The sequence below is a fragment of the Macaca fascicularis genome, chromosome 5 (genome assembly GCF_037993035.2).
Source record: "Macaca fascicularis isolate 582-1 chromosome 5, T2T-MFA8v1.1".
NCBI lineage: Eukaryota > Metazoa > Chordata > Mammalia > Primates > Cercopithecidae > Macaca > Macaca fascicularis.
Genome location: NC_088379.1, coordinates 180894373 through 180907510, shown reverse-complemented (window position 1 = coordinate 180907510; position 13138 = coordinate 180894373). Strand labels below are relative to the sequence as shown.

Below are 13138 nucleotides of genomic sequence, written 5' to 3'. Positions count from 1 at the left end.
TTCTTTGAGGCAAAAAAATGAGTATTTTCATAATAATTCAAGTAGTATTTTCATTGAGAAAGCAATGAATGGCTCATTAAACACATTTTAAATACCTTTGCATTGTTATTTATTGATGATACATTACAGTAATATAATATGTGCCTATATGGGCTTAAAAATAATGCTTCTGAGAGTTGGTAGAGCTATACAAATGAAATATCACTGATAAACAATTGGAATGATCAAATGGGAACAGTGTAATTTCCTATCATGTATCATACATAGTACTTACCAGAAACCATCACTGCTGCAGGTTGCTATTCTTTTAGAATCTTTATGACTCCAGGCAATACAGAATATTCCATTTGTTCCATGCTTCAAAAAATGTAAAATACCTATCAATAAGAAATAATTCACCCCTTTTTTTCTCTTATATATTTACTTCTTCTAAGTATTACTTTTCTATTAGGAATGTGCTTTAGATGACACTAACAGAGGCATTACTGTCAAGAGCAGAAACGTGAACATATACTTTAAAAATGTCTAAAGCTGTCACAATTGAAAAGTTTTAAGATATCAATCTGTTGTTTTAAGACATAAATCAGGTGGCTCCATTTCCTTTTGTTGGATACAAGGTAAAGAGTCAAAATATCCTTCTTAAGTTATCTGTAGATTTAAGCTCTGCTTAATGCTTTTTCCCATGAATACCAGTATGGTGATGAAAACAGTTATCTGTCTGGTTCCAAACACAGCGCTACTTCAACCTCAGTATAAGACATGTTGTAAGCAGTTATTATTGGTTGTTTCTCTAAGTTCCAAAGTTGTTCCATTTTATAAAGAAATCAGAATAGATTTAACATTATTCCTATAATAAATCACTTTATATTTGCTTGATTTTCTGCTTTCTAGGATTGAGGAAGGGCCAGGGGATATAGTTATAGCTGGAATTATAAGAATTTTTAAAACTAGAAGGAATATATTACACATGAGAGTGTCATTCATCAACCATGTGATCGGTAAATAAAAGTTGTAATCAACCCATTTCTAAATTTTAATTAAAACATTTCTACTTTATATAGTACTTAAATTGTGGCTTCCATTAAGGGGAAACTAAGGTGACTTTTTATCTTGCATCTTAAGGTTGCTGTGTAAATACAGCTTTAACTTCTTAAAGCAATCTCCAGTTCGCTGGTTGTGCCTCTTTGGGGGATCAAGGAGGGTAGGTTTATGCAGGCAGATTTAAAAATGGGACTAGTCCCTTTATTCATTCATTTTATGAGGTGGAGGCCTTCTGTCAGCTTCATTTATTCCCATGAAAATTGCATTTATGACTCTCTACTATCCCGTAATTCTTTTCGTGGAACACGTGTAGCTTAGTTAATAAAGCTGGCATTGTTAATTTTTCCCTTATTCATGACATAGGATTTAAGCAATTTCAATAGTGGTCTTAACTATGCTAGTGAATGCTGGGAAAGACATAAAGAAATAAAAGACATGTCCTTGATACTAAATGCTGGGTTTCCAGAATCAGGCTGGAAGTGTTTAGGTATTAGTGGGCAGATATGTGAGATTCCAAGTTGCCAAGATGCCATAAGAAAAAATCAACAGATCTAATAAGTAAAGATACACAATTTTTGAATCTAGGCTATAAGTTTCATTTTTAGGCTCATCTCTTCTTATAATCCACTATTTATTATGGGATAAATTGTTGTTTTGGTGATGGGAGGGAAGATGGCAGGTTGGGGCATTGCTAAACTGAAAGGGTATTGTGTTGTATGTAGAGAAAGGGAAGGATGTAAGTTTTAGAATCCTTTTCAAAGTTTCCTTTTTTGAGTGCAAAATTGCTCACAGTGGTCCATAAAGTTTTCCTAAAAACTCTGCATTTGCTGCACTACTACAAGTAGTGGGAAAGCAAGACTATTAAGGAGCATCTTCAAAGGGATAATACTCTTTGTATAGATGTTTTTAAAACCCCAAATATAGAAGCAATTTTCAAAGAAATTATATATTTAATAAGCTTCAACAGTAACCATCTAAAATAAACGAAATTTCAAGACAATCTTAGATCCTTTTCCCGATTCATACCTAATATTTTGTAATTAGATTACATGTATTTTTCAAATATCAATGGAACTCAGTAAAATATAGGATGACAATATAACTCCAAGCCAAAGGAGAAATAAAATCTGTGATGCTACAAATGTAAGTGAGCAGGTTTTAAGGCTCTTCATGGAAAAATAGAATTTGAAAACTGGTAGGAAATCTAAGAAACTATATAATCCACCTTCATCATTTTTTAGGTGAAGAAACAGGTTTAGGGCAATAAAATGATTCCCCTTATGTCGAGAACTAATTAATAACAGAACCAGGACTATAATTTGCGACTTGCTCTGAGTTTAGTCTTCTTCCTATTATTTAGTATTTGCCTAGATTTTGTGGAAGATGACCCCAAATTCCTTTGACTCTCTAATGCAACTTTAGGTGACTCAGCTACAATTTTCAGAATTCATTTTAGTATGTAAGCATCCTTTAGGATTTTCTTCTAATTGAGAGAACATACATACCACCTGATTATTAAGTGTTATATTACGAAATAAAAATATTTACAAAATACAAAATGGTATAAAACATTATATTATTCAGTAGCAATAAATAAATCTTACCTCATTAAATCGCTGTATAATTTTGCCCTTTTGAACATTCCAAATAAAAGCACCATTTCGGGAAGTTCCCCCAGCAATACAATTTAAACCACCTTAGGAAACAATTTGTTAGACATTATACTAAATGTCTCCCACAAATGTAATTCTTTTTAAAAAACATAACTTGTGAAAATGTAAGAATTGAGATTTGCAAATTAATTCTTTAATTTTTTTGGAAATTATTAAATGCATAAAATACAGATAAAATAATACAATTAATGTATCCATTATGCAGCTTCAACAATTATCAAAATATGGCCAGTCTTGTTCTGTCTATAGCATCTGCTGAAGTTCTCCGGAGTAAATCTCTGACATCGTATTATTTCATTCTTAAAACTCTTCAGTACGCATGTCTAAAAGACAGGGACTTCTTCATTGACCAAGACCAGACTCTCATGGAGATTGACAGTAATTCCTCAATATTGTCACATATTCAGTTGTATTCATATTTCCATGATTAGTAGTATTTTAACGGTTATGAAAGTATTTCTACGAACAGATCACATGAAAAATACAGTTTCTCCATAAAAACATAAACAATGCTTTCCGTGTTTAAGAAATAAAAAATATTTGTGAAAATAAAACTACTGCTAAGGGAACGGCCAAGGACTTAAACAAGTGCCTTTTGCAAGTCAGTGAAAGGAGAGGTTTTCTCCATCAGAAGAAAGCAGCGGCTGTCGTCTGCGATCTAGGGATAAAAATACGGAGAAACTACTTTCTGATAAACGATTATACACACTAAAATGTTCTCATCATATTTCCAACATTTTTATTCTGCTCTCCTTTCGGGGTTCTTAAATTATTGGGGATATGTTTCAAAATTTATTTGCTTTTCTTTTCTTTTCGTCTTCTATCTACACTAAGATACAGAGGAAATTATATAATTATCTATATCCTACTCTATTTCCATCCTTGTCAACCCTCATGGATCTTTTAAATACTATCCCCATTTACCTCAAAATCATGATTCGCCAGTAATCACATAACAGAAAATGACAGAATTTCCATTTTCTAACATTTTTACTTTCTTGCTGCAAATTCTCAATGTAGAGAGCGAAAGAATGCTATAAGTCAGATTAGATCTTCTGTGTTATGATTTGAAACAATAGTTTTTACAGTCACAAGTTTTATTTATGTTTTAAGTTTCAGATAAATACTTTTGTAGGATGAAGAGTATTCAGCTAATAAGAGCTCTAGTGCAAGGTGACTGCACTGGCTGGTGCAATTCCTATATTGCTAGCCAAGGTAACCCACTGTGGAGGTGCATACTGCAATAATCAAGATAACAGGCTCAGTTATGTTCTGCTTAAAGGTCAAACGTTGTCATTAAGAGCTGTATGTAAAACCTTTTTCTATAATTCTCCTCATTGTAGGAGAGGAAGGATACATAAAGCAGTGGTCCTTAACCTTTCTTGTATCATGAAACTCTGAAAATCTGAGTACTGTGACACTCTTTGACAGATATAGGCCTATATACACACACAAAAAAATTATTCATAAATTTCTAAGCAATTCCCAAGCTCTCTGATGAAATATAAAACCCTTGGAGGCCCACATATTGAAAGTTAAGAATCCTTGTGTATGAAGAAATAATTTTAAAAATAAGGATGAGCTATATCCACATTGCATGTAGTTACTGAATTAATATATTACTATTAGGCTAAATAAGTAAACCATTACATATACTTTAAAAGTGAAAAATTCATTTAGGTGTGTGAAATTATTTGCTATGGGAAAGTAATGTTTTGGGAGACAATGTCAGAGGTTTCATAGGCCGTCTCTCCTCTATACGTACAGCAAGGTAGAAGGTGGCGTCTAAGATCAGAGATAAGACCTTACTATGGCATACAATTTCTTCAACATTTCAAAGCTGAACTTAATATAGAATTACACGGTTACAAGTGAACTTACTTGATATATAACCATAAACAGGATTTACATTAAAATTTTCCAGAAAACTTCTATCATGTAAATTGTATTATACTTTTAAAGGCGTAGCCATAGAAATACAACTAATGTTAGATGGGTGAAGATAATCCTGATTACTGTGGTTTTTCTGTGTGACTTGTTATATAGAGGACGCCAGGAATCAAAGTGCCTCTGAAGATAGACTCTTCTTAAACCTCACAAAAAGAGAAGCAACAAATACGTTCACACTAACTTGCTCTACATTCATTTAGAACAAGATGAGATCAAGAGGAAGAAAGTAACTCAGATGAATATAAAACTTTAAAAAGCCATTTCATTGCACTCCCAATTTCAATAAAATATCTCTTACCTGGAGCCCAAGAAAGGGAATAAATAACACCTTCATTACCCGGGGATGTGTACACTGCTGTTAATGTATTTATATCCCAGACTTTTATAGTGCCATCAAAGGAAGCTGTTGCTAAAAGATTAGGATCATCAGGCTTGAATTTGCAGTCAAAGATAGTTTCCACATGTCCCTAGGAATATGGCATAAAGAGTCATAATCATTGAGAAAACTTCACATTACTAATAGACGAACCACAATGTATACTCAAATCGACACATGTAGTATGGTTTTCCAAATATTAATGCAAAAATATATAGGCAAGAAAAACAGAAAACTGGAATCACTATGGTGACTGAATTTTCTCTGTGCCATGACTGTATTATTTTGTACAGACCTAGATTTTAGTCAACCATGGTTCCTCAAATCAGCAACTAAACTCAAAGATGTTCAGAAGTCTCACTTTTCAATTTCAATTCAGTGCAAAAGATATTTTCTATTTTTATTAAACTTACAGAATGCTATGCTAGAAATCTATAAAGCAATTAACTTAATAGTTACCATATGTCATCGGGCACTATAATAGAAGACCAAGATGAAACTCAAACTAAAAGTCATTTAATGCAAATATTCCTTTTTTATACGAATGCTCCTAAAGCACCTCATAATTTTAGCAGAAACAAAAGAATCAGGCATAAGTCCAATTTTTAATGAGCCTTGTTCCAAAATTTTCTAAGTCTATTCTTTGGAACCTGAATACTTGTTCCCATTACACAGTGATTTGGATCCCAAACACCCACAAGACTATAAAGTGGTATATGCAGATGCACGTAAACATATACCAGTAAAGTAGTGCTTAACTACTGTGGGCCTTTGGGAAAATCCATTAAGAGACCAACATAAATAGCCGGAATTACAACTATTCTAATGCTGGGGAATGGGAATAGAAATTTCTTCTTTAAGCAAACGAAACTAACATTTGGGATCTAGAGACGGAGTTGAAGTACAAAGACAGGGTTTGCTAGTCCTCAACTAATAGAATAAGGGTAGAGAAGAAAGTTCTTAAAACTCTGTACTTCCATTAATACCACAAATCACAACCGTTAGGAAACTACAAAAGTACTGTAAAGTTTCTCCTTTAGGTGGAGGTAAAGGAAAGAAAAATCTCAAGGGTTAGCAAGAAGGAAAAATGTTGTTAGAGTCACTGGTTCACCTGGCTGCAGCTGTCCCACGTGGTCATTTCCAATGTTAGGAACATAATCAAGGCAGGGACTTACATGCAGTTTTAAATGTTATTTCACTGCTAAGCCTTACATTTTTATTTTTTGAAATATGAAAATTCACATAGCAAGAACGAAATTGTAAATGTTTCTTCCGTGTTTTCTTCTTACCAAGAGGAAGGTGGGTAAGAAAAGGAAAATGTTGTGGCATTTTTCTTAATTTTAATGAAGCAAATATTCACATGGAAGTACACCTTTTGGAATGTTTATTAATAAGATTTTTAAAATTATGTAAGATTTTAAAAAATATTAATAATATATTTCTTATCCTATGTAATCTGGAATCTTTGGAGATGCTTTATACATACAGCAGTTCAGAGTTGTTTCTTCTGGTGATACTTTGAGAAATTTCAAATTTGGGTCTATGTTAAGAAAACTGAAACTATAAGGAAAAAATGACTGCCTCCTGACTGGCACACAATTTAAAGTGAGAAAAGCAACTGAGATAATTTATAATCAAGCAGCTTTTAGTATTTAGTATTCAGCATTTATTAGAATTATAAATGAACAGATTTTAAGTAAAATATACTTTTAATATGAAGTGTCATAGAAAATTTATTGAATTTAGATTGCATGACTTCTCTTCTGCTTACATAACTTTTTATAGATTTAAGTGTATTCTTACATTTCTCTCCCTTCCCTTTCATAAATTTTTTTGAAAATAAACGGTAATTTGAAGTACACAAAAAGTTTACCACACTAGGAAACAGTTTATATAAAAAGAAAAGTTAAAGTAAAAAGAAAATTATATCATCCTCAAATGAATATCTACAAAATGAAAATTTAAAAATAATTAAGCTACAGATTAGTTTTAAAATATTTTTGCTATAAATCAATTTTTCATTTGAGGATAAAATTAAAAGAGAAGTCTTGAAAAGATACAATATTACTGATTCTTTCTCTCCCTTCAGTTACAAGGACAATTACAATTCTAGATTTTTTTTCTAAGATCAAAAGAAAATAATTAGCATTTAAAAGTTTATTAAATGTCCAGATTAGTCTAATTCAAACCAGTGGAAAAAGACAGGGGCATTTTTAGAAACTCTAAAGTAGGGAAAATTAAAGACGATGGTTTTTGACAAATATTAATTACAACACAATATGTATCATTGCATGTCTTCATTCATTCAACAAAATTTAATAGTCTTGCTGTGTGGCAGACACTATATTAGGTAGTAGGGCTGTACCACCGAACACAACCAGACAAAAATGTGGGATCTCGAGAAGGTTGTATTTTATCTTATATAGGGGCTTAATTATCATAAAAACAGAATTCATGGAATCGCTTAAGTATCATAACGATTCAACAATAGAAACAAATCTTAGAAAACATAATCCAACCTTACTCAATTAACGAATGGGAACAATAAGGCTTTGAGTAACTGGCAGAGATCAACTTGTCTTTTCTCTTGAAAGGACATTCTATTCTCGTTTTGCTTCCAAAATATACTACAGCTATGTAATTTTCCATTGTACATAAAATATAAGTAGACATTAAGATTTTAAAATTATAGTGGTTAAAAATTATTTTAGTAGTTTTATCATCATTCTATGCATTTTCTAAAATGTTTCAACCAGCTACAATAAATTTCTAATATATTATTACTTACAAAAATAATTTCAAATAATATTAAGATACAGGTAGAAGTAAAGATCATGGGTTTACACAAAAAAGTGTTATGTATAATAAAGAAATGACTAAATACATACCAAGTCTCTAAGAAAATCCCACTTCTTAGCTCCCATATCATAAAGTCCAACTCCACCATCCAAGAAACAACACACTGCATGACCAGGAGGAAGAGAAAACGCTTGATTCTGTGTCAAAGTTGGGGGTGGAACTGCTTCACTTGTTGAGGATGTATAATGGTTTTTGGTTGGAGATTGGACTGAAACTAAAATAGAAGGAAAGAAAACATTCTTATGGAATAAAACCACAGAACTTAATTTAGAAAGATTCTTCATTAAAAAAAAAAAAAATTCCAGAATCTGTACCAGTAAACCCTTTAGGCAATGATCATATTTTCCACCACATGAGCACTTCTTTGGGATTGCCAAAAAATACAACACAAAATTGGACATTATTTTAAAGTACAGATGGAGCCAAGAGACGAAAATTAGCGTGTTGAGGGATCACAATCTGTTGTGAATATGTGGTTTCTTATCACCCCATAAATTAAAGCGCAGCATGATTGTTTCTGAATTATAAACTTCTTTCAAAATCCTGCCATAATAACTTATTCCCTCCTTCCACACACACAAACATATATGCATATAATTTTTTCTTTTAAAACAAGTAACTCTCTGCCAATAATTTCCAAGCCAGAGAAAATAATTTTTTGAGATTATGGATAGTTCATTTTAATTTAGCACAAAATAAGAATCACAACACTAGCTGACCTGCATTGGCATCTCAATTTTCTTTCTTCTTCCTAGGTGTTTTTTTTGTTTTTTTCTTTTTACTGTTCATAGACTTGGATTTCTCCTACTTTCAATTACATAAATATCACTGTATTTATTTTTATATATTATTTATCCCATATTTTGTCTTCTTCCAAAAAGCTTTTCCTTCGAATGTGAATGGAAATATTTTCTCGTAAACATAATACAAAATAATGACCCTATAGTAAATTATGAGACCAATCTACTATTAAATTATACACTGGAATATGGAAAATATTTCTCAGTATTTTAAAAATTAAAATACAATACAATTTTTCTTAGTTCATTTATTCTGGATAACATTCATTTCTCAGAATCTGAGAATCAAAGAAAGTCCAAACTAGAATGAACCACAAATGACGAAAGAGGCATTTGGTAGCAATGAATTTGGTTCACTAAATTTTGTTGATATTTTGGTTAAAAATTAATATAATCCATCATTGGTTTTTCTAACACTTTAATTAATTGACATTATAGGTGGGTTAGACAACTTTTATGTACCAGTCTATTTGTAAATCATGCTTTTCAGAATTCAGTATGTTTACTTTTTAAAATTTCATTTTCACAATTGTTCTTTTTCCATACTTTCTGTTATATTAAAAAATTGAGGGAAAAACCTAGAAGTCAAACAAGAGGTAATCTGAAAAGAATTGCTCGAAAATGACAAGACTGGTATGTTATTCTTCATATTTTCTGATTTTGTCTAATGGACATGGGCTACTTTTGTAGTAAGGAAAAAATGTGAAAGAAAAGAATCTGGCATATCAGACATTCCATGGCATGGCAGTTCAAAGTTTCTAAACAAAGGAACTAACAATGACAGAAAAACTGAAAGATCCCGAAACAGTGAGCCAGCATCCAGCATATTACTTCTCTAGTCCTAATATTTCTAGACTCTCTTAGCTTCCAGGCTCTAGATTTATTAGGTACTTCACAATTTTGTACAAGGGGTATAGGTTCAAATACAGAGATTTTCTACTACTTGCCATTGCCTACCAATTAGACACCAAAATAACATTACTTTGAATAGCCATTGTTAATTACTTAGTATTTTATAAAGATAGAGTCAGAAGGAAACAATCACTGTAAATTTTTCATCACTGAACTCCCTACCCCATATTTTTTATGGTATATTATACAAAATGGGAATGCTACCAACCACACAGAGCAATCGTGACAGACATAACTGGAAGTCTATTACTTTTCCCTGATATTTGAAAAAAGTTCTAATTCTAAACCTCCCCCAAATTTCCAGTTGTTTTCTTTTTATAAATTAAGTGCATTATATTTTTTCTTAATTACAGAGGCAATGAATGATACAGAAAATATGAACAGAAATAAAGAAGATACAGAAGATCCATAATACTAACTACTAATCCAGTGACAACTGGTATTCAAACATGTAATATGTATACTAGATCCTATAATTTGAATATTTAGGTTGTTTTTGTTATAAACTGTACAGATTTTAAACGGGCCATGTTTAAAACATAAATTCAGTTCAGATAATCTATTTAATCCTATCACTCTTAATATTTCTAACTTATTTTCATCAATATCATTGATTCATCTTTTCCATGTAATCTGAAATTATCTAAATATTCTTATTTAGTAGCATTAAAAAATGTAACTTGACTCTAAATATTTTCAATTTAGTAATATTAGATCTTGTGTAGCTTTGATGGTTCCTTGAGCACATATATTATCAAAGCCTTTTTTAAAAAATTGCTTTTCAGTGGCATATAGTATCTGATATATCACTATATCATTTTATTTGATAGAAAATACAATATTTTTTAAAAATTAAAATTTTGATAACATTTTTACTTACACTTTTTTCTTGGAGGAGAATTAAGTACATGTAAGCAGTGAAATCCTGTTTTCTTTAACTTAAGGTTATCAATAGGTGTTGTTCTTGAAACATTCCAAATGCGTAAAACACCCACTTGAGAATCTAGTCAGATCAGGGAAAAAGCATATTTTAACAAATTTTGTATGAAACTAAAATGCCTAGACATAAAAGCATAACAAAATTTCAACTGGAAATATTTTAGGACTAATTATTGACATCCTTTGAATAACAATACCATACAGTAGTACAACCAAAAGCTGAAATACTATTTAACCTTTAAATTTTTGGCATGTTTCACTACTTTTTTGCTCCAAAACCTTTTATAGGGTTAGAAACTGCCTGTCTTGGCAACTTCCTCCAATAAAGATCATTATAATAACTCAACCACAAAAAAAGACCCTATTGACACACACTTGTTCTAGGAAATAGCCAGCCACAGAAAACCCTCGATTTCTAACCTTAAATAATCAATCCTTCTACCTTTGAAATGTTTATAAACTGCTCCACTGTCCACTTTCAGCCATTAAGGACTGTCAGATATACCTGAAGACCAATCAGACAGTCTCCTTTCTTCCAAAATTCCCACCTTAATTACTGCTTTGGAGAAGAGTCTGGCAGTTCCACAAATGATTAAATATAGAATTACTATATGGCTCAGCAATTCCTCTCCTTGACAAACACTCAACAGAATAATAAGCAAAAGTCCACACCAAAACTTTTACACACATGTTCATAGCATCATTATCTATAACAGCAAAAAGGTGGAAACAATATATATGTCTATCAACAGATGAATGGATAAACAAAACCTGCTATATCCATATAATGACATATTATTCAGCCACAAAAAGGAATGAAGTACTGATACATGCTATAACATGGATGAACCTTGAAAACTTTACGTTAAGTGAAAGAAGCCAGAATCAAAAGGCAACAGATTGAATGGTTCCATTTACATGAAATGTCCAGAAGAAGCAAGGCCACAGAGACAGAAAGTAATGAGCAGTTTATGTTTGCACATGTGTGTATCAGGGACTTCGGCGAGGCAGTAATGGAGAGTAACTGCTGATGAGTACAGGGTTGGCTGGGGGAATAATGACATGTTTTTTAATTAGACGGTGGTAATAATTGCACAGCTTTGTGAATATACTAGAAACCACTGAACTGCATGCTTTAAAAATGGTGAATTTCATATGTGAAGGATATTTCAGTAATAGTAATAATAGACATTAAAAATTTCTATGCCTATTGGGCTGGGCATGATGGTTCATGCCTGTAACTCCAGCACTTTGGGAGGCTGAGGCAGGTGCATCACTTGAGGTTAGGAGTTTGAGACCAGCCTGGCCAACATGGTAAAACTCCGTCTCTACTAAAAGTAGAAAAATTAGCCAGGTGTGGTAGCATGTGCCACAGTGCAATCTCAGCTACTTGGGAGGCTGAAGCAGGAGAATCACTTGAACCCAGAGGTGGAGGTTGCAGTGAGCCAAGATTGCACCACTGCACTCCAGCCTGCATGACAGAACAAGACACTGTCTTTAAAAAAAAAAAAAAATTCCATGCCTATTATTAATTATATCCTGAAAAGTTAAAGGCAATTAAGATATATAAATTAAGAATCCATCTACTTTCATGTACAGTTGCCCCTTGTTATCCATGGGAGATTGGTTCCAGGACCTCCCATGGATAACAAAATCCATGAATGCTCAAGTCTCTTACATAAAGTGGCATAATATTTGCACATAACCTATGCATGTTTTCTCATATACTTTACATCATTTCCAGATTATTTACTGTATTAATCTGCTCTCACACTGCTATAAAGAAATACCCAAGACTGGATAATTTATAAAGAAAAGAGGTTTAATTGACTCACAGTTCTGCATGGCTGGGGAGGCCTCAGGAAACTTACAATCATGGTGGAAGGCAAAGGAGAAGCAGGCACCTTCTTCACAGGGCAGTGGAATGGAGTGAGGGCAAACAGGAGAAATGCCAGACACTTATAAAACCACCAGATCTCGTGAGACTCACTCATTATCACGAGAACAGTATAGGGGAAACTGTCGCCCCCATGATCCAATTAGCTCCACCTGGGTCAGGCCTTGACAGTTGGGGATTATGGCAATGACAATTCAAGATAAGATCTTTGGTGGAGACACAGTTAAGCCATATCGCTTGCTATACCTAATCCAATGCCTACACATCACATGATTCACATGGATTCAACGTAGTACTTGTCACACTGCAAAGTCAGGTTTTGCTTCTTGAAATTTTGTGGAATTTTTTTCCCTAACATTTATCATTCACAGTTGGTTCAATTCACGGATGCAGAACCCAAAGATACAGGGTGGCATCAGTATTATGTTAAGTGTTAAAGAAGTAAAGAATTTAAAATTTTGAGACTATAAAGAGTCTTTGTCTATTATTTTACACTAAGCAAATATGGGAAGTATTTATACAGTAGCTGAACATATTCTGTTTTTCCAGAGGTCTCTCTCTCTGAACACAATTAAATGGTAAAAGTAGAGAGTCATTTATTTAGTTTCTAATTATTATTCCTCAATTCCCCCATCTTCCCATCCCCTATCACTACTTAGCTTTGCTAATTCTCTCATGACTAGGAAACCAT

At 32.5% G+C, this 13138-nt stretch overlaps 1 protein-coding gene across 9 annotated transcripts in view; it reads right to left on the bottom strand.

The window, feature by feature from the left end:
* WDR17 (WD repeat domain 17) overlaps positions 1-13138 on the bottom strand; it is a 119556-nt gene that overhangs the window by 42956 nt on the left and 63462 nt on the right. For all 9 annotated transcript variants that reach the window (XM_005556334.4, XM_005556337.4, XM_015451043.3 and 6 more), the window contains 5 exons: positions 10492-10614; positions 7929-8113; positions 4963-5131; positions 2646-2737; positions 275-357 (listed from right to left, as the gene is read on the bottom strand). In XM_005556334.4, the coding sequence (XP_005556391.2) occupies positions 275-357; positions 2646-2737; positions 4963-5131; positions 7929-8113; positions 10492-10614 (652 nt within the window). The remainder of the gene's footprint in view (positions 1-274; positions 358-2645; positions 2738-4962; positions 5132-7928; positions 8114-10491; positions 10615-13138) is intronic.